General features: G+C 32.7%; 2 protein-coding genes across 2 annotated transcripts; both read right to left on the reverse strand.

The window, feature by feature from the left end:
- Positions 1 to 3,264: 3,264 nt before the first annotated feature.
- Positions 3,265 to 6,254, reverse strand: LOC143074855 (uncharacterized). Its single transcript, XM_076250088.1, has 4 exons — positions 6,143 to 6,254; positions 5,583 to 5,658; positions 4,346 to 4,520; positions 3,265 to 3,800 (listed from the first exon to the last, which is right to left on the reverse strand). The coding sequence occupies exons 2-4, from the start codon at positions 5,646 to 5,648 to the stop codon at positions 3,571 to 3,573; spliced, it is 471 nt and encodes a 156-aa protein (XP_076106203.1). The 5' UTR covers positions 5,649 to 5,658; positions 6,143 to 6,254; the 3' UTR covers positions 3,265 to 3,570.
- Positions 6,255 to 19,017: 12,763 nt separating this feature from the next.
- On the reverse strand, positions 19,018 to 21,223 carry LOC143074856 (uncharacterized). The gene is made up of 4 exons (XM_076250089.1): positions 21,128 to 21,223; positions 20,564 to 20,639; positions 19,880 to 20,057; positions 19,018 to 19,483 (listed from the first exon to the last, which is right to left on the reverse strand). The coding sequence occupies exons 2-4, from the start codon at positions 20,627 to 20,629 to the stop codon at positions 19,254 to 19,256; spliced, it is 474 nt and encodes a 157-aa protein (XP_076106204.1). The 5' UTR covers positions 20,630 to 20,639; positions 21,128 to 21,223; the 3' UTR covers positions 19,018 to 19,253.
- Between the last annotated feature and the right edge of the window lie 790 nt (positions 21,224 to 22,013).

Consider the following 22,013-nt stretch of genomic DNA (forward strand, 5'->3'; position numbering starts at 1 on the left):
ATTTACTTTTTTTCACAGCAAGACAGAAACTCCGCGAACGTTAATGTTTGAGTATGTCAATCTTATAGAGAAATTACACGTAGCAACTACGGACACCGAATGGGACTCTTGTGGTTTTGTACAAAATTGAATTTGTCATAACAAAATCATTTTTGTCTTACAAAACTATGTGATACAGACTTGTTTAATGAGAACTTCAATTTTGTGATGACAAAATTCATTTTTGTCATGACAAAAGTCAATTTTGTCAAAAAGGTATGCAAATATAAACTTATTTGCATACAAAATTGACTTTTGTTACCTGATATGGAAATTAAAACACAAAAGTCAATTGTGTGAGACAAAATTGACTTTTGTGAGACAAAATTGACTTTCGTAAGACAAAATTGACTTGTGAAACAAAATTCAGTTTTGTGAAAATTTTGTCTCGACAAAATTCAATTTTGTGACGACAAAAGTCAATTTTGTGACGACAGAAGTCAATTTTGTGACGACAGAAGTCAATTTTGTGACGACAAAAGTCAATGTTGTGACGACAGAAGTCAATTTTGTGACGACAGAAGTCAATTTTGTGAAGACAAATTGACATTTGTGAGACAAAATTGACTTTTGTTAGACAAAAATAACTTGTGAGACAAAATTCAATTTTGTCAATTTTGTCTCACAGATGTCAAGTCAGTTTTGTCCTCCAAAAGTCAATTTTGTATGCAAATTAGTCCAAAGAATCCAAACTAAACAAATTTGCATACAAAATTGACTTTTGTCGCCCAATTTTCAAATTAGGTAACAAAGTCAAGTCTGTGATACAAAAATAAATTTTGTCATGACAAAAGTAACTTTTGTCCACTGAAAGATAATTTTGTATGACAAAATTTAAATTTGTAGTATAATACAAATTTTGTTAAACTGAACTCATTTTTGTTGAACAAAACTCACTTTTGTCCGTACAAAATTGAATTTCGAGTACAAAACCACAAGAGTCCCGTTCAGCGCCCCGTAGCAACGAGATAAAACGAAAAATCAAAACATGTTTTTGTTTAGTCCATCCAGGAAAATATATATTATAAGTTAGATATACTGTTCCCAGGTCCATCATTAATGTCCATATGAAAGTCATATGGTAAAACAATTATTCCCTTTTTGCAACTAGTTTGGTTCAGTTTTATCAAACTTAAAAAAAACACCTTAAAAAAATAATTTGAAATCTTGAATCTACACACATTTGTTTTATCTTGTCCATTTTTTACTAGACTAGCGCAAGTTGTGTCAGTGCTCCAACTATTGTTTAAGTGATTGTATTAGCATTGGTTTGTTCCAAGTCAGTTATTCATATTTAGCATACATCAACTCTTGTTGGCTGATTGCTTGATGTACAGTCGCAAATATTTCATGCATATTTAGAGATTTAGAGAAAATATAAATATAAAAATATTTAATTTTGTTCGGTTAAATTCATTGTTTACAAAGTAAATCTATTTATTGAATAACATATTATTGATTTATAAACCTCCCCCTAACCCCACCCCACTTTATGATCCAAAACGTTAAATTTGCTATTTTAAAAAAATTGTCCTATATGGTCAAACGAATATTTCTTTGTCCGTAATAGTAAAAATAGCGCTGTTCATAACCAGATAAAAATGTTTGACGATTGCATAATAAGAAGTAATAGCTTTCTATTTAAAAACATAAATCCGCCACTGAAAATGAAATAGATATGTTCCATCATACATGTATGTCGTAAAGGTTGCGACAAACAAGAGATTTAATTATCTAAGTTGTATTGTATGTACTGTTGTTTGATGTTTGTTTGTTTTTCGTTCTTTGTCATTACATTGTCAATATAAAAAAGATGTGGTATGATTGTTAATGAGACAAATCTCCACAGAGACCAAAGTACACAGATATTAAAAACTATAGGTCACCGTACGGTCTTCAACAATGAGCATAGCCCAAATATGTAACATATAAACAAACGAAAACCACTGTCTCCTGACATGGAACAGACACACATATGCAGAGATAACTTTTCGACTTGTGAGTTTCAATATACCCTTTTTGATTTCAGATCTTTCGTCTCTTACACTTTGTTAGAACTAACATTTCTGTACTGAAAATGACGAAATCGAAATGTAGTACTTCGAAACTGTTGTACTTATTTGGTACAAATAATTTTACAGTATAATAGATTTGTCCTACACATTTGAAGCTTTGTAACTACGTTGTACATGTATATAATTATGAAGTAACAATACATATATAGTATTAAGTACTTATTGTTTACTATTATTTACAAAAACACTTTACTCAAAGTACAGTACTTTGAAAGTATTGGTACAAAATACTTTATGTACCTAAAATGTTCTCACATCAAACGAATGAAACTGTTACACCTTTAAGTACATATCCAGTACAGTGAAATATTGGCAATGGAATAGTACAATAATTTCGAAATACTTAAAAGTACTACATTTAATTTATCAAGGATATTTTCAGTATTTCAATTTGATAGTGGTAAAAAATGCACATGCAAAAGTACCAAGCTGTGTATGACTAGCTCCTTCGAAGATCTAAGGAATCTCGTTTGTGGTAATAATTCGGAGGCTATAACTTGTTGACTCTGGAGATCCTCATACGATTTGACCATATGAAACCGGGGGTTGAAGTCATGAAACTTTGCTCAGTGCTCGGAGCAATAAAACCATGCTCGAAACATGAAATCCAACATTTTGATCGGTTGATTTTGGAGTACGAGTACAAATAACTGACTCGAAAATTTTATGACTTCAAGGCCTAGCCTTCATAGAGATTAAGAATCAAGATCGCCCCGACCTTTCAGACTTTGACCTTGACATAAGACCAACTTTAGGAACATAATGCTAAGAATAAAAAGCGTATTCCACGATGTCAGAAGAGATGGTATGAGTACCAATGAGAGAACTCTCCATCCAAGTCCCAATTTGTAAACGTAAACCATTGAATTAAAAGGTCAAAATACGGCCTATAACACGGAGCCTTGGCTCACACTGTACACCAAGCTGTAAAAGGTCCCAAAAATGACTAGTGTAAAACAAATGAACGGTCTAATCTATATAAGGACGAGAAACGACAAACACTCATGAAACACATTAAAAAACGACAACTACTGAACATTAAGCCGTATAGTTTCAGCAACATATATATTCAAAGGAAGATTACAAACGAATTACTGACTATTGGATGATATACAAATCATTTAAAATTATAAATCCATAAATAACTAAAAAGAACAAAATATTTAATTTCAAGTACAAAAAATATTAAAAAAACACAAAGTAATTCAGAAAATAAGAAAATAAGACACGAAAAAGAAATGAAAATTAACACATTCAAACATATTCAAACATACACACTTTACCCACAAACATTTCCTCAAAACACAAAACTTCCATACACACATTCACCAACGAGCACACCTTCCATACACACATTCACCAACGAGCACACCTTCCATACACACATTCAACATGTTCACCAACGAGCACATCTTCCATACACAAATTTTACACAGAACACCCGCAAACAAAATAATTAGTAAAATTCGTCATCAAAGTAGCTTTCACTGTCAAAGTCAAATTCTTCTTCCTCAGCCATACGAGCTTCAGCTGCTGCATCCTCAAAAATATAGTGCCAAAAATGAGAGTACGTGTCCCAAAACAGCTGTTGTCGTCCCTTTTTTGAAGATAACGCCTTCTTTGCACACTTCAGAAATAACGAGAAAGGTATGCTTGTGTCATTGGGCTCTTTTTTCTTCTTGTTTTCTATAAAAGAAAAAGAAAAAATATTATAAAGTGTCGCGAACATAAACATGTTTTCCCCGGTATATATAGTGATTTTATTTTTTCAAAGACTTAAAATCTGTAAATATAATCAGACATTGATAACTAACTATACCACATATCATTTTGGGGCCTTTATAGCTTGCTTGATCGGTGTGAGCCAAGACTCCTTGTTGAAAACCGCACTTTATCCTATAATTGTTTACTTTCTATATATTAATTGAGACTTGGATGGAGAGTTGTCTTATTGCCATTGGCACACATCCTCAATGCTCTTCAACTTTGTATTTGTTAGGCTTGATAACTATTTTGATATGAGCGTCACTGATGAGTCGTATGTAGACGAAACGCGCGTCTGGCGTACTAAATTATAATCCGGGTACCCTTGATAACTAACTATACCACATATTTTGTTTCTATCTAATCCTTAATGTAACAAAAACATAACACAATGAGTTATACAGCCCTGATTTGCATGAAATATTCGCCGCTGGACAATAATCAACGATCAAATAACCTATAATTACCATTTTCATTTTGTTCGTGTTGTTGCTGCTGTTGTCCGTCATCTTGCCTCTGCTGCTGTTGTTGTTGTATATCATCTTGGTGTTGTTGTCTATTTTTTTTCTGAGGTGTATACTTGATTGTAGTGTCAGCTAAGCTAGGGATATTACAATTGTTGTTTCTATCTATTCCTTTCTTCTAAAAAAAAAAACCCAACAAGTAATGGAGATGATTGAAACGATAAAATGTATTCAGAAGGGCAAGTAGAGTAGAAAAAAGGAGGAATAACATTGTTGCATCTGCGATCCTGTCCTGTGTTAGTTAGCTTTAAAACATTTCAAAATGGTAATTACGGTACAGAAATAAAAAAACTGTTTTTAAAAAGTCAAGATATAAAAATCCACATTAATTTAATGAATTGATAAAAGATTATGTTTATACGTGATAAGCACACAAGTAATACTAATACGTTCATTTTTTAATTTTTTTTTTAAATATGCTGGTATTATCTAACTGACACTTCTTTTCTATTGTCTATATATGCTTAGAACATTCCAATTCCATTATATTTAGTGTATATGTCTTTGGAGTACACAGATAATGATTTGTTAAAAACCAGAAGGGGTACGAGACTAAGCGAAGAGAAACATATATATATATATTTATTTCTTATGCAGCAAAAATACTGCAATCTGATTGGTTGACTACCCCGGTGTAAATAACACCCCACCCTTGTTCACCCGGGGATAAATAAAATTTTGCCAAAATTAAAAAAAAAAAAAAAAAAAAAAAATTGCCAAAATAAAGAAAAATAGAAAATTTAGAAAAAAAAATATTAAGAAAATGCTAAAAAAAAAAAAAAATTAAGTTTTTTTTTATTTTTTTTGTAAACTCAAAAGAACACAAAAATTTTCAGAATTTTTCCAAAAATAAAGTAAAAAAGTATTTGACAATTTGCAGCAACATGGACATTGAAAAAATATTACGCTGGAAAATTTTTATCACCATTTTTACAATTTTACATCCTGATTTTAAAATGAGTAAAGGAATTGTTCATAAGAAATAAATTCGTTATCTTGTTGTAATCAGGGGTGTACGAAATTTTACACCGTTGTTGAAAATTCATACACCCATTCGGCTGCGCCTCAGGGTGTATGAATTTTCAACAACGGTGTAAAATTCTGTACACCCCTGATTACACCAAGATAACTAATAATATAAGTGGATTACCACTAAAAGCAAGTATTATGCGTATTTTACCTTTCCAAACACGAATGATCGGATACGTCGAACAACATTGACCCCAGTCTTTCTGTCTTTTGTCATGGTAATACCTCTGTAATTAAATTTGAAAAAAAGATAAAGTATATATCTAAACATATTGCTTTAAATATAACTAAGTAAAATAAAATATTCTGACAACGATCTAATAGAGAGTACAAGATCGTCTTTATATATAATTATATAATTCCTTTCGTTACTTAAGATACGAAAGTCCATCAAATATTTGACGAGAACCTCTCATCTCTTCCCTGTGTAAGATTGCTTGAAAGTTTATAAATATAGTATTACACTGTTTTTATTTCATTCACAACTTTAAAAAAAAAAATGGCCGAGCAGTCATTTTTTTACTATTTCAATTGTTTTTCTCTTTTTTAACGTATACTACTACCATTAATCGGCTGTAAAGACCAGCATTATCCATTGTATGTTGGTGGAATGCTGAACTATAAAGAAGAAAATTTGGATTCTTAATCCTGCTTTCATAAAATTTTCGATCATACAATAACTTATATATTAGTAACAATAGTTATACTTACTGTTACTATAAGTTTACTTTTATCAACTTGTAGTTAAACTAAACTAAAGCAGAAGAACTTCAATGAGAGCTTTCAGTGTACGTGTATCTTTGTCTGTCTATAACTTAAGATAACTATAACGTTACTATGGATTACATAGTGACGTCGTACGATTATGAACGTCTATATGTGACGGCGTGCACAAAGTTGACGGCAACTGTATAATGCGCTTTTTAAATAGTTCTATACAACAGTGTTTAAAATATTTTTGTATAAAAATAAGCATAAGAATTTTTTTATGATAAAATAATAAATGCATGCCATTAAAATCCACATTAATAGTAAGGTAAATTAAAATTTAATCTATACAGCATGAAACGGACATATAGAAAACGGCAAAAATACGGTGTAACTTGTAACATTAAATAAGCATAAATTAGAGTTTTGACCTAAAACTTATACAAATTCAACATATTTCCCTGCATTTTCGTATTACAGGATTGTTCGGATTCGGACTCGGACATCACACGAAATTCATCGCAAAAAAATCAAAAACGATCATGGTAGATAAGTTTGGAATTATCTTCGTTATATGTAAGAAGTAGTAATTTGGAAGGACTAATAATCGAAATGGAAGAATCGGCAAGAAAAAATATGTAATTGCATTTTTTTTATTTAAAAATGACTTGGTATTCAAAATGTGCATAACCAGAGGTTTAAGATAATCTGCAAAATATGAATGATTCGATAGTCTCGACTGAACACCTGAACTTTTTTAATGTCCAGCTATTATGTTACAATCTAAAGAAATGACGTTTTAACGCTATTTTCTGAAAAGGGTTTACGACATAGTCATTAATCATTTCCAATGCACTGATCTTAGCATATATTTATTTATATTTTCAGAATGTGCATTTGCTGCACTTTTTTGTTCGAAAGAAAAAAGAAATATGTTGAACGTAAATATTTAAAGTTATGTGATAAACTAAGTGTCCAGTGTTTTTGTTACGCGCTTGTTTTCTGGGGGGAAATGCCGACGTCGTAAATGGTTTTAGTAATTTGAAGACGTTACGTTTGTGGACTCAGCTTTGTGCACGCCGTCATATGCGTTGCGCCTGCATGTTATCTCCGAATGAAAAGAGATTTCAATTGGATAAATCAGATTTGGTGGAACTATTCCGTAACGTGTTTTATATTAAGTGTTTTGTAGATTTTAACTGTTGATTGCTTTTTTTCTTTCCTTTTTTAAAGGGAAAAAGGGGGGCAGCTTAATGTCTGATTATTTTAGACTTGCGAGGTTTTGTTGTCCTCTCAGTATTTTTCTGTCTGTCTCTTTCTCTAGAAAACAACCACTTAAGGATGTAGTTAGGTGAAATATTAAAAAGAATTTTAAATGGACAATTATATTCAGAAGAGCATAAATACAAGAACAAAATAAGCTTAAAATATTTGATAGGTTATGGAACTCCTTTTCGAGATATTTATTTTATTTTTGAATTGCGGGAAAAGGCCGACTCTGACTTATACTTTGTATTTTTGCATTGGTATTATTTGGGTCTTAAATCAAAAGAAAAGATATTAAGACTCTGCTGAAAATTTCTTAAATGACCTTTTATGAGCCATTTAAGTTTTTATAAAATGAAAAATAGGTGTCATTGACCAAAATAATTTACCCTGTAACAAATGGTAAATCTAAGGAGCCTGAATACTTTACAAATATACGATTTTCATACAAACAATCGTCCACACGTCCCGCCTAACAGAAGTCCCCTTGCAGCTTTGTTATAAACAATGCCGTGATATACATGTATCTGTTCCTGTTGACAAAAATATTCTTAACCATTTATTCTGTTAGTAACAGATATTATAATATTTCCTTTTAACCCTATATTATTGAAGAACTTCTCTTTCAATACCAAAAATGTAGAATAAAGAACATAAAGAACATAAACTGGGAATATGGAAAATAAACAATAACCCGACTAAAGAACAGAAAACAGTCTTATAAGTCCATTATTATGGGTCTTCAGCGCACTAAGAAAATCCCACAACTGGAGATGGGCCTGAGCTGACTCATAAACATGAACAATAATAATAAATGTGTAGTATAGTTTAGTGAAATGAACGCCACACTAAACTCTACAACATACAAATAAACCAAATTAAAAAATAAAATAAAATCACACACTCATAAAACTAACAAAGGCTAGAGGTTCCGTCGAATATTTGAATTACAAACTTTACCTACCGAAACCATCGTCTTTTACCTCAACAACCTAGACATAAAATGTGATTCTGAAAACAAAATGTAAAGAATTAAAATGAATACACACAAAAGGGGGTTGGGAGGTATAAAATAAAGACAGCGACAACTTATAAATTCATAATGTGAAATCGCTTAAAAAAACTTGATAGACAACACGTTTACGTCTTTTAATCTTTTTGAGTTTTCGCCGATTTGCCTTTCCGCGTTATAATTTTTGTTAATGAAATATCAATAACGGAAATGCAAACAGGTAGCATCCCGCAATTATACCTAAGATAAAATTTCATAAATATATATATGAAAATAAATATTGATATACCTGTAAGTACAAAAAAGCAATGCCATTACACCAAGTGCACGATTTATTTTACGAACGCAATTTATGACCTCCTTGAAAAATGTAAACTATTTCAACATGTTGTTCGGACATTAAAAATTTTGTCGAATATCCGATGTTCAGATGTCTTTTGAATTTTTGTGTCGTTGGACTGCTGCCCAAATCAAATGCAACCAAATATCCTTTTATTTATGTCATAAAACGTTACAACATGTCGGAATATCATGCCACTCAATATCCTTTTATATTCATTTAATAAAATATTACAACACGTCGGTATAAACTGCCACTCTATATCCTTTTATTCCCCTTTTTTAGAATGTTGCAACATGTCGGATTAACATGATACTTAATATCTTTTTATTCAGTCGATAAAATGTTACAACATGTCGGAATAACATGCTAGTCAATATCATTTTATTCATTTAATACAATGTTACAACATGTCGGAATAACATGCTACTTAATATCCTTTAATTCATTTTTTAAAATGTTACAACATGTCGGTATAACATGCCACTCACTACCCTTTTATTCATTTAATAAAATGTTACAACATGTCGGAATATTATGCCACTCAATATCCTTTTTATTACTATACTATATACATACCCGTAGCCAGGGGGGTTCGGGGGGTTCGGACGAACCCCCCCTGTCCGAACCCCCCCTTGAAAACTATTAAGCACTGTTAAAGTCGATGTTCTGTTCGAATTGTGACTGTTAAAGTCGAGTTTGTGAGTCAAACGAACCCCCCTTTGGAAATTCCTGGCTACGGGCCTGAATTATATAAAAATATTAATTTTCGAGAACCATTTAGGTCACGGAAATTCCAAAATATGGCATCAGTAAGGAGAGTTGTGCAAATAATGTGAATACACAGAACCCCCATCCAAATTATCTTTAGCTAAAAGTATTCATCATTTTCTATTTTATATGTACTAACAACATTCCATTTTTCTATAATTTCGATTAAAATATTCCAAAATCTGAGTTAAAAAAAGTCAAATGCCCAAAATAAACATTGTCTGATTGGTTGAAGTACTGTGGCGTCAATGATAAGCATAGCAAGCCTCGATGTAAAGCACACGCTTCACATGACAATCAGTGGCGGATCCAGAGGGGGGGGGGTTCCGGGGGTCCGCACCCCCCCTTTATTTTGGCCGATCAATGCATTTGAATCGGGACATATGTTTGCACCCCCCCCCCCTGCACCCCCCCCTTTACCCTGGGCTAGCACCCCCCCTTTCGAAAATTCCTGCATCCGCCACTGCCAATCACATTCACGTTGCATGTTTGCATGAAAATGGTCATGTATTAGTGAATTGTAAGGGCGATGCAACTTGAGGTCAGTGCGCGATCACGTGACATTATTATTTGTAAACAAATTTAAAACATGCTCCCCGCGTAACACGTGTCTGAATTATCCTTTCAAAGTGTTATGAATCTTTCAATCACTATTTTATGAAATATTTCTAGGTTTGCATATCAGTAGTCAAAGTGAATTAAACGTAGTTCTTAGTTGTGTTTTTTTTATTATAGAATTAGAAGGTAAATCTACATAAGGGGGTCTCATTGGGGGGGGGGGGGTGTGTTGTTCTGATCCCAGATCCCACTTACTGTTTTGTCAGATTCCCATATCCCGCTTACACTATGTACATGAGCAATTTTCATTTTTTTGTCATTTCCGGGGTCCTGCAGAACCCCATTTCCCGTTTTCACGACAGACCTCATTTCCCGTTTTCATGACACAATAATTTGACTTTCACGTTTCACGCTTGCGAAAAATTGTCAATATTGGTCACGCTTAGACCCAATGAGAACCACACACTAGTCAGTATTTAACTTCACCCAAAAAGATGACTCAACTTCCCTCTATATTTAAAACCTGCATACTAATTTAAATAGCATTTGCTCCCCTTGAACACTATTTGGCCCCTTCCGTGTCATTTCCCTTTAAATTTGCTGAAAAGTCATACTTTAAGTCCATTTACAGTAACGGCTAATATTTGATTTTACCATCTTAATTTCAATTTTCATATTGAACACATTTGACCATTCAATATGAGTTCCCATGTATTTTTGTCATATATGAAGGAGGTTTTAGGTCATGTTTTCCTAAACACCTTATTGCTATTTGTCTGTCTGGATTGTTAAAACCACAAAATCAAATATTGATGAATATGCAAGTTTTCAACAATCCCGGAACATTAACAAAGATGTGTGTGAGAGGGTGAAAATTACCCTTCTGATGTACTGATATTTTTAGCACCCCAAGTGAGAATCTAACTCAGGACTTTCAGCACTGTAGCCATCGGTCTTAACCACAAGATCACGAACTCACATTTGATGAACTAATTTCTTCTATATTAACTGTACGTGCATAAATTCTGTATTATTTGATAACCAATCACATTCACGTTGCATGTTTGCATGATAATGGGTTCTGTATGAGTGAACTGTAGTGTATTGCAAAATTAATGCAAATTGTGACGTCAGTGTGCCTTCACGTGACATAATTATTTGTAACCAAACCGGCTTCTCATGTAATGTAACGGTTTATTTCGTCCTCTGTGATATTTTATCCTGAGGATAATTTGTCCCGGTAATTTTTTTCCAGGCATGGTATTTCATTTCACAGGTTGATTTTTCCCAGAGGAGTGAAAATCTATCAGATTTCTGTGTTATGCGGATAGTATGTACGGGTATATATTTGCCGTATTATATTTCACAGAACCGTGTGAAAAAGAGTCCCATTAACTACTATGTAAGTTACTCTCAATCAATATATACCTAACTATAATTATAAAATGTTTACAAAGGTAAGCAACTGTCTAGGGCCAGGTAAGGGAGGGGAAAAATTAGTATTAGTACTATTTCGCAGAACGATAAACAGATGCATAGACAGACCAAGGGGGTGGGGGAAATTTAGCTTATGACATATATGTAAGAAATCATTGAAGCTTGATGGGAGTGGGCAACCCTCTGGTCCATCAGAGCCCCCACACCTTTTTGAAAAGTTCTGGATCTGCCACTGAGATTTGCAGGTTTTCTTAGTAAAGATACCTTAAAATATCACAAACTGTGTGCTTTCCAGACCATAGTTTACATTTTTTTTCATATTTTGCCGTGTCAAAATGACCTAAATTTAAAGGACAGTATATAGACCCAAAAATGGTATATCACATTCTACACATCAAGATTTTAGCAGGAAAGACTGCCATTGGAGTTTTTAACCATTGTGACTTTTTAATTTGATCTACTCCACTAATTAAAGTCGTTGAAGTAGAATATTTAATGTAGGTTTGTCCACATTTTGGTATATATTAATACATGTTTAGAAATAATGTTGAGCCTGTTCCTAGATGCCTGTTATAGACTTCAATATTTATTGTTTATTGAAAATAAATGGAATCAATTCTTTCAGAAAAGTTTAATTCTATGGAAATGTATCCCCCCTTTTATAAGTTGAAAAGGCTACATAGAGGTCAATATACAGTCTCCAACAGAAAACCAAAAAAGGAAAAATAAAGTGAATTTTGGAGAATTATTAAATGTACATGCATTTGAAATATTTAAGATATATTGTTTCAATTTTTTTAGTTCTAGGTTCCACATAACTACCATTTTAGAAAACGATTTCAATGCTAAGTCTATTAGAGGGATATTTGATTTTCATTGGTTGTAAATATGGAATCTTATTCAGTGGCAAAGGAAATAGACACTGACAAGTCTTAGATAACATTTTATATAGTTTTGAATTTTTCTTCGTCAGTTGACTAAAATTAGATGGAGGTGTGTTCTAATTTCCAACAGAGGAGCAATCAACCTATATCAATATGTGCATGAAGCAAATTGATAGTTGCTAGATACTGAATGATTATATCCACAATAAAGGTTTAACCTGTGCATATATACTTAAAACAAGATAAAAAAAGTCATGTCTTTTTCAGGACTTCTGAATCCAATCATGTAGTATGGAATGTTATTGAGATATGGTTTGGGTGGATGGATGGTCATGAAGGACCTGTAGTACAAAGTATATCACTGGATTTAGCTCTTTGTCTAAGTGTATTATTAAAGTACTTTGCTTTGAGCTCAGTTCATTGTTATGCAATTCATTCTTTGTGAAATTAAGATTTGACAGACAACTCTAATGGACAAGGATTTGTCAAAGTAGTATCATCTCTATGTACAATGTAAGTATTCAGGAGATAAAAGCATTCTATTTTGATTTGAACCATACATTTTATAAAAAAAAGTGGGAACAAATTTACCGGACAATGCTACTCCCACTACTAGCAATATGATGCTAGGTTGTTTTAATACATCTGTATTGCCTGCTGATGACTCGGCCCTGAGTGTAAACGGTCCTTCAATTAGGAGGGAAAAAAATTATAAGGCCTATCCAGTCTAAGGGAGCTACCATTTGATTTTTATAGGGGGAGCTAGGATGAAATTTGAAAAAAAAGGCAGGACAGGATTTTGAGTTAAAAAAAAAGGCAGGATGAGTAACTTGGCAAAAAAAAAAAAGACAGGATGACAATTGTTGTAAAAAAGTCAGGATAAGCTAAGAAAAAAAGAGGCAGGACCGAATAGACTGAAAAATAAAAAGGCAAGACAGAGATTACAACTAAAAAAAAAGGCAGGAAAAAATTTTTCATCCTAGCCCCCCCCCCCCCCCCCCCCCATAAAAATCAAATGGTAGCTCCCTAATCGATTTCTAAAACTATACTTCATTGCACATGTTCAACATTTTTATACAACCACAAAAAATTTGGGGTCGTAAATTGGTATCCTGTCCGAAAGATGGTTTCTGGATAATAACTTTATTATAAGTCAACAGAAATCAACAAAATTATAACACAACGTTTATAACCACAAAAGGAAGCTTGGGATTGATTTTGGGGGTTATGGTCCCTAAGGTTTAGGAATAAGGGGTACAAAGGTGCCCAAAACAAACTTTAATCTAGTGTCGGTTTAAAAAGTTGTGTATAAGTATTTCAATTGTTCTGAAATTGTACCACAATGTTTAATACCATAAGTAGAAGGTTCGGATATATTGTGTGGGTTATGGGACAAACAGTCTAATAATTACGGACCAAAAACAAACATTTTTGTAAATTCAAGACCCTTAATTGGAGTTTGTCCAGAATGGTTCTTGAATTACCTAATACCAATGCTTTATGAAATCTTCTTTGAAAAATGGAGTTATCTTTCTTTGTTCAGTCAACTTAAATCAATTATACAATATACAATGCAATATTCACTTTATTACCAACTGATAAATTAAAGCAGTCATTAATAACCATTCAGTGATTGCAAGCACTTTCTAGGGTATGCCCTTTTACAAATGGAAAAATTATACATTTTTTTAGTTTCTGATCTCTTAACTGAAGTTTGTCTCCTCTAAATGTTTCTCATTTCAGAAATTAAAAAGAAAATTTCTTTAGATATTTTTGTTTGAAAGGATTAATATTCAGCAGCATAGTGAATTGCTCCTAACACAAAAGCAAAACAAATATTTAAGTTCATTAGACCACATTCATTCTGTGTCAGAAACCTAAGCTGTGTCATCTATTTAATCACAATTCAAACTCAGAGCTGTTTCCAGCTTGAATGTTGTGTCAATACTAGCCCCAACTGTTCAGGCTTCGACCTCTGCAGTCGTATAAATTCAAGACCCTTAATTGGAGTTTGTCCAGAATGGTTCTTGAATTATCTAATACCAATGCTTTATGAAATCTTCTTTGAAAATTGGAGTTATCTTTCTTTGTTCAGTCAACTTAAATCAATTATACAATATACAATGCAATATTCACTTTATTACCAACTGATAAATTAAAGCAGTCATTAATAACCATTCAGTGATTGCAAGCACTTTCTAGGGTATGCCCTTTTACAAATGGAAAAATTATACATTTTTTTAGTTTCTGATCTCTTAACTGAAGTTTGTCTCCTCTAAATGTTTCTCATTTCAGAAATTAAAAAGAAAATTTCTTTAGATATTTTTGTTTGAAAGGATTAATATTCAGCAGCATAGTGAATTGCTCCTAACACAAAAGCAAAACAAATATTTAAGTTCATTAGACCACATTCATTCTGTGTCAGAAACCTAAGCTGTGTCATCTATTTAAACACAATTCAAACTCAGAGCTGTTTCCAGCTTGAATGTTGTGTCAATACTAGCCCCAACTGTTCAGGCTTCGACCTCTGCAGTCGTATAAAGCTGGGCTCTGCGGAGCATCTGGTCCATTCATTTGTTTATTTTTCAATTTGTGTGAATTAACATAGTTACAGTAAATGCTAATTACTGCACTTTCATACCACAACAAATATTGTATTGGTACATGTATCACTCAAATGTGTATCCATATAACAAAAAAAATGAAAAGGAATAATTTTGCATTACCTTTTGAATACTATGACTTTTTAGATATGTAGACATATTAAGACTCATTAGTAGATGTTGATAATATTGGCTTAAAATGCTTGAAATTCTATCAGATTACTTTTGGAGCAGTTATGAGTTTTGAAATTATCAAGATCATATCATATGCAACAAGTGTAGTAAGTTTCAAGTTGATTGGAATTCAGCTTCATCAAAAACTACTTTGACCAAAAACTTTAACCTGAAACTCCCACTTCCATTTTCTATGTTCAATGGACCGTGAAATTGGGGTCAAAAGTCTAATTTGGCTTTAAAATTAGAAAGATCATATCATAATGAACATGTGTACTAAGTTTCGAGTTGATTGGACTTCAGCTTCATCAAAAACTACCTTGACCAAAAACTTTAACCTAAAGCGGGACAAACGAACGAACGGACCCACAGACCAGAAAACATAATGCCTATCTACTATTGTAGGTGGGGGCATAAAAAATTTAATAAATAACACTCATAATGCTCAGATTTGGTTGTCATCGTGCAACATAGTTAATAACACCATATAGAAAAAACATAGAACTCATTTTGTCATAAGACACTGTCAAACATCCATACATACTATCCACACTCATCTGTGTCCACACTTGTTTATTTAATAAAATGTTACAACATGTCGGTTTAACATGCCACTTAATATCATTTTATTCATTTAATAAAACATTACAACACGTCGGTATAACATGCCACTCTATACCCTTTTATTCATTTTTTAAAATGTTGCAACATGTCGGAATAACATGATACTTAATATCTTTTTATTCAGTCGATAAAATGTTACAACATGTCGGTATAGCATGCTAGTCAATATCATTTTATTCATTGAATAAAACGTTACAACATGTCGGAATAACATGCTACTCAATATAATTTAATTCATTTAATAAAACGTTACAACATATCGGAATATTATGTTACTTGATATCCTTTTATCTATTTAATAAAATGTTATAACATGTCGGAATAAACATGCTACTCAATATCCTTTAATTAATTTTTTGAAATGTTACAACATGTCGGAATAACATGTTATCAATATCCTTTTATTCGTTTTATAAAACGTTACAACATAACGGTATAACATGCCACTCAATATCCTTTTATTCATTTGATAAAACGTTACATTCTGTCGGAATAACAGTTACATGCTACTCAATATCATTTTATTCGTTTTATAAAATGTTACAACATGTCTGTATATTATGCTACTCAATATCATTTTATTTATAAACAATATCATTTCATGATAGTGTTAAAACAATGCACATGCAAAAGTAACCAGCTGTGTATGAATAGCTCCCTCGAAGATCAAAGGAATCATGTTTGTGCCAATAACTCGGAGCTATAACTTATAGACTCTGGAGATTCGTATACCATTTGAACCCTTGACATCTGGCCTTCATAGAGATTAATGATCATGAACGCCACAACCTTTCAAACCTTGACATTGAAATGAGACCAACTTTAGGAAACGCGTATAACACGATAATCTCCATCGAAGGTTTCATAATAAAGTAAGTGGTCGTAGCTTGGAAAATTATAGAACTAGTGACTTAGACATGGAACTTATACATGTATGTCACTTTAACGAGGTGAAAAAGTCATAGATCAAGGTCACTATACCGATAGTTTGATTAGATAGAGCATGCGCTATCTTTTTGTACACATTATTACACCAAACTAGACATGACGTAGCTTTATGTTAGATTTCAACATTCTTGTAACCTCATCTTGAACTTCTGTTCATGTGCATCACATATGAATAATAACAAGAGTTCAAACGCTAAATATAGTTGACATATTGCTTTTAGTTTCTTAGTAACAGACTTAACCAAGTAAACTAAACATTGACCAAAGAAATGTGAAAATGAGGTCAATGTCAAATGAACCATGTCAGGCAGACATGTCCAGCTTTCAATTCTTCCATACAACAAATATAGTTGACCTGTTGCTCATACATTAAGAAAACAGACCAAAACACAAAAACTTAACACAGAGCAATGAACCGTAAAAATGAGGTCAAGGTCAAATAAAACCTGCGAGATTAACATGTTCATTATGTTCATGTTCATCATAAAATATTTCCATACACCAAATATAGTTGACCTATTGCATATAGTATTGAACAAATTTGGCATCTCATTAAATGCCGTGCTTTGACTCCAAAGTTTACCGATTGTCACCTTATAGTAAACATTCAACAAAAAAACATGGATATTGAGCACGTGTTTAGCATGTACAATTAGATAATAGTTTATTTCAGTGACAGATCTATGAGTATTGCGATCACCGAATTTTTACGAGAAGGTTCACGCTAAGGTCACTTTGCATACCAAAAATATGTCGGCGAATTGCTTCCTGGAAGCAATCAATTACAGAAAAGTAAACTTCTTCTAAATGTGGACAAAATAAAGAATTTTCTACAGAAAAAGTATATGCACATAAGTTTAAGAATGGAAACTATCCATTTTGTTATTAAAAAAAACCATGTGCATCATTTTTTTTTAATTTGCGGTTTCATATAACTTTAACTTTGACCACTGCATGGACCATGAAAATGAGGTCAAAGTCAGATGACACCTGCCAGTTAGACATGTACACCTTACAATAATTCCATACACGAACTATAGTACACCTGTTGCATACAGTATAAGAAAAACAGACCAAAACACAAAAACTTAACTAATACCACTGAACCATGAACATGAGGTCAAGGTCAGATGACACCTACCAGTTGGACATGTACACCTTACAGTCCTTTCATACACCTAATATACTAGACATATTGCTTAAAGTATCTGAGATATTGACTTGACCATCAAAACTTATTAACCTTAATCACTGATCCATTAAATGAGGCTGAGGTCAAGTGAAAACTGTCTGACGGACATAAGGACCTTGCAAGGTACGCACATACCAAATATAAAGTTATCCTATTACTCGTAATAAGAGAGAAATTAACATTAATACAAAGAATCTTAATTTTTTGTTCAAGTAATCACTGAACCATGAAAATGAGGTCAAGGGCACCACTGTTCATGTGACTGACATAAACTTCGTAACATAAGGCATCTATATACAAAGTATGAAGCATCCAGGTCTTCCAACTTCCAAAAAATAAAGCTTTAAAGAAGTAAGCTAACGCCGCCGACGACGTATCCGGATCACTATCCCTATGTCGAGCTTTCTGCGACAAAAGTCGCAGGCTCGACAAAAATGAAATCCTCCTTAATTTTCATATCGGCTACAAAATATAAAAATGAGAATATCTGGTATGATTGCCAATGAGACAATTTTCCAACAGAGATCAAAGGACGTAGAAGTTGGAATCTATCGGTCACCATATAGCCTTCAAAAACAGATCCCACACCGCATCATCGATATAAGAAGATATAGTTTGAGTGCCAATGAGATAACTCTCCATCCAAGTCACAATTTGTAAACGTAAATCATTATAGGTCAACAATTAACGAGCCTCAAACACGGAGCATTGTCTCAGACTGAACACCAAGCTATAAAAGGTCCCAAATATGACTTTTGTAAAACCAACGGTCTTATCTAGCTATATAAACGAGATACGAGATACGAGAAACACGTATGAAACACATAAACAAACGACAACCACTGAACATTAAGCTGTAAAGTTTCAGCAACATGTATATTTAATGGGAAATCATTCCAAATAACGAATCACGTTCTATTACTAGACGATTTGCAAATCATATGAAACTTATAAATCCATAAATAACAAAAATACAAATATTTATTTTCAAGAAAAAAAAAATAATAAATTGAAAAAAAAACATAAAAAAGAAAAGAAAATAAGACACGAAAAAGAAAATAACATGCACTCTAATTTAAACACACACTCACACACTTCCCACAATCACTTCCCGAAACATTTTTAACACCAAAACAAACCTTTCATACTCACATTCAACACATTCACCAACGAGCACACATTCCATACACATATTCAACACCAAGCGCACCTTCCATACACACATTAACCAACGAGCACACCTTTCATACCCACTTTCAACTCCGAACAATCCAATCCTCAACACACACTCCCAATCAAAATAAATTAGTAAAATTCCTCATCAAAATCACTGTAAAAGTCGTTATCGAATCCTTCCTCCTCGGCCATACGAGCCTCGGCTGCTGCATCCTCAAAAAAATAGTGCCAAAAATAAGAGTACGTGTCCCAAAACAGCTGTTGGCGTCCATTTTTTGAAGATAACGCATTTTTTGCACACTTCAGAAATAACGAGAAAGGTATGCTTGTGTCATTAGGCTCTTTTTTCTTCTTGTTTTCTATAAAAGAAAAATAAAAAATATTATAAAGTCGCGCGAACATAGACATGTTTCCCCCGGTATATATAGTGATTTTTTTTTCTTTCAAAGACTTAAAATCTGTAAATATAATCAGACATTGTTTGATTTATTTAACACCAGTCATTTTGGGGCCTTTCATACCTTGCTTGATCGGTGTAAGCCAAGATTCCTTGTTGAAAACCGTATAATTGTTTACTTTCTATATATTAATTTAGACTTGGATCGAAAGTCGTCTCATTTGCACGCATACATCACATTATATTTATATCTAATCGTCAATGTAACAACAACATAACACAATGAGTTATACAGCCCTAATTTGCATGAAATATTCGCCGCTGGACAATAATCAACGAACAAATAACCTATAATTACCATTTTCATTTTGTTCGTGTTGTTGCTGCTGTTGCTCATCACCATCTTTCTCCTGTTGTTGTTGTTGTTGTACATCATCTGTATGCTTTTGTTGTCTGTTGTTTTCCTGATGTATATTGGTTGTAGTGTCAGCTATGCTAGGGATATTACAATTGTTGTTTATATCCGTTCCTTTTCTCTGGAAAAACAAAGAATTTGGATGATTGGAACGTTAAAATGTATTCAATAGGGCAAGTACAGTAGAAGAAAAAGGAGGAATAACATTGTTGCATCTGCGAGCCTGACCTGTGTTCTATAGCTTTAAATTAGTTCAATATGATCACGGAAAATGCTAATTACGGTACAGAAAAAAACATACAAAAAAGTACCAACAAAAGGTTTTTAAAAAGTCAAGATATAAAAATCCACATCAATGAATTGATAAAAGATGTAGGTTTGTACGTGATATGCACACTTTCAATACAATCATTTTTTTTTTATTAATATGCTGTAAATAATAAACTGATACTTCTTCTGTTGTCTATGTGCTTAGAACATTCCAATACACCTCCATAATATTTAGTATGCCTTCGGAGAACACAGATAATGATTTGTTAAATACCAGAAGAGGTACAAGACTAAGCCAAGATAAACATATTGTATAATGTGGATTTAAACTAAAAGCACACTTTGTGCGTATTTTACCTTTCCAAACACGAATGATCGGATACGTCGAACAACATTGATCCCAGCCTTTCTGTCTTTTGTCATGTTTATACGTCTGCAATTAAATAAAAAAAAAAAAGATAAAGTATTTTTATATATTGCTTAAAATATAAATAAGTAAAATAAAATATTCTGACAACGATCTAATAGAGAGTACAAGATCGTCTTTATATATAATTATATAATTCCTTTCGTTTCTTAAGATACGAAAGTCCATCAAATATTTGACGAGAACCTTTCAGCGCTTCCCTGTGTAAGGTTGCTTGAAAGTTTATAATTATAGTATTACACTGTTTTTATTTCATTTACAACATTAAAAAAAATGGCCGAGCAGTCATTTATTTTACTATTTCAAGTTTTTTCTCTTTCTTTTCTAACGTGTATTACTACCATTAATCGGCTGTAAGTACCATCGTTATCAATTGTATGTTGGTGAAATGCTGAACTATAAAGAAGAAAATTTGGATTCTTAATCCTGCTTAAGCTTTCATTAATTTTCGATCATACAATAACTTATATATTAGTAACAATAGTTATACTTACTTACTATAAGTCTACTTTAAACGGCTTGGAATTAAACCAAACTAAAGCAGAAGAACTTCAATGAGAGCTTTGAGTGTACGTGAATCTGTGTCTGTCTATAACTCAATGTAACTATAACGTTACTATAGAGTACATAGTGACGTCGTACGATTATGAACGTCTATGTACAGTATGTATGCGTTGCGCATGCAATGCCACTGCTGGAGGAAGTTTCGTCCCCGAGGGTATCACAAGCCAAGTAGTCAGCATTTCGGTGTTGACAAGAATATCAATTATATGGTTATTCTAATAAATTTCCTGTTAACAAACTTTAGTTTTTTTTCGAAAAACCAAGGATTTTCATATCCCATGAAAAGATTTCCTTGGCCGTATTTGGCACAACTTTTTTTTTATAATTTCAGGTCCTAGATGCTCTTCAACTTTGTTCTTTTTTGGCATTATGGCTATTTTGATCTGAGCGTTACTGATGAGTCTTTTGTGGACGAAACGCGCGTCTGGCGTGTTAAATTACAGTCCTGGTACCTTTGATAACTATTAACTCAGACGAAAAGTGATTTCATTTGGATATACTTCAGATTTGGTGGGATTGTTTAGTACTAAACATGTTACGAAAAGGTATATTCACGACGCTGAGGTTGACAAATTACTCTTTAAATGCGGGGACTGTGTCAAAACACAACAGAGATTACTTATGCATACATTGAATATTATTTCAAAACTGCATTGATCCTTTTGGAGGCAATTCGGTATAAGAAGAATATTCAATAACACGCTTATGGAGAAACCCGAAAGAAATATAAGATATAGATATAAATAAATTCCATAATATGTTTTAAGAAAATATAATGCAAAAAAAGAATGAGGATCATGTAAATGCAGTAGATGT

The sequence above is a fragment of the Mytilus galloprovincialis genome, chromosome 5 (genome assembly GCF_965363235.1).
Source record: "Mytilus galloprovincialis chromosome 5, xbMytGall1.hap1.1, whole genome shotgun sequence".
Taxonomy (NCBI): Eukaryota; Metazoa; Mollusca; class Bivalvia; order Mytilida; family Mytilidae; genus Mytilus; species Mytilus galloprovincialis.

Excerpts from the sequence above, each read along its gene's own strand:
- LOC143074856 (XM_076250089.1), bottom strand. The coding sequence starts at position 20,629 with ATGACAAAAGACAGAAAGGCTGGGATCAATGTTGTTCGACGTATCCGA. Across the intron at positions 20,058-20,563 it reads GATCATTCGTGTTTGGAAAG|AGAAAAGGAACGGATATAAA; the intron begins GTAAAATACGCA and ends TTGTTTTTCCAG. Across the intron at positions 19,484-19,879 it reads ACACGAACAAAATGAAAATG|AAAACAAGAAGAAAAAAGAG; the intron begins GTAATTATAGGT and ends TTTCTTTTATAG.
- LOC143074855 (XM_076250088.1), bottom strand. The coding sequence starts at position 5,648 with ATGACAAAAGACAGAAAGACTGGGGTCAATGTTGTTCGACGTATCCGA. Across the intron at positions 4,521-5,582 it reads GATCATTCGTGTTTGGAAAG|AAGAAAGGAATAGATAGAAA; the intron begins GTAAAATACGCA and ends TTTTTTTTTTAG. Across the intron at positions 3,801-4,345 it reads ACACGAACAAAATGAAAATG|AAAACAAGAAGAAAAAAGAG; the intron begins GTAATTATAGGT and ends TTTCTTTTATAG.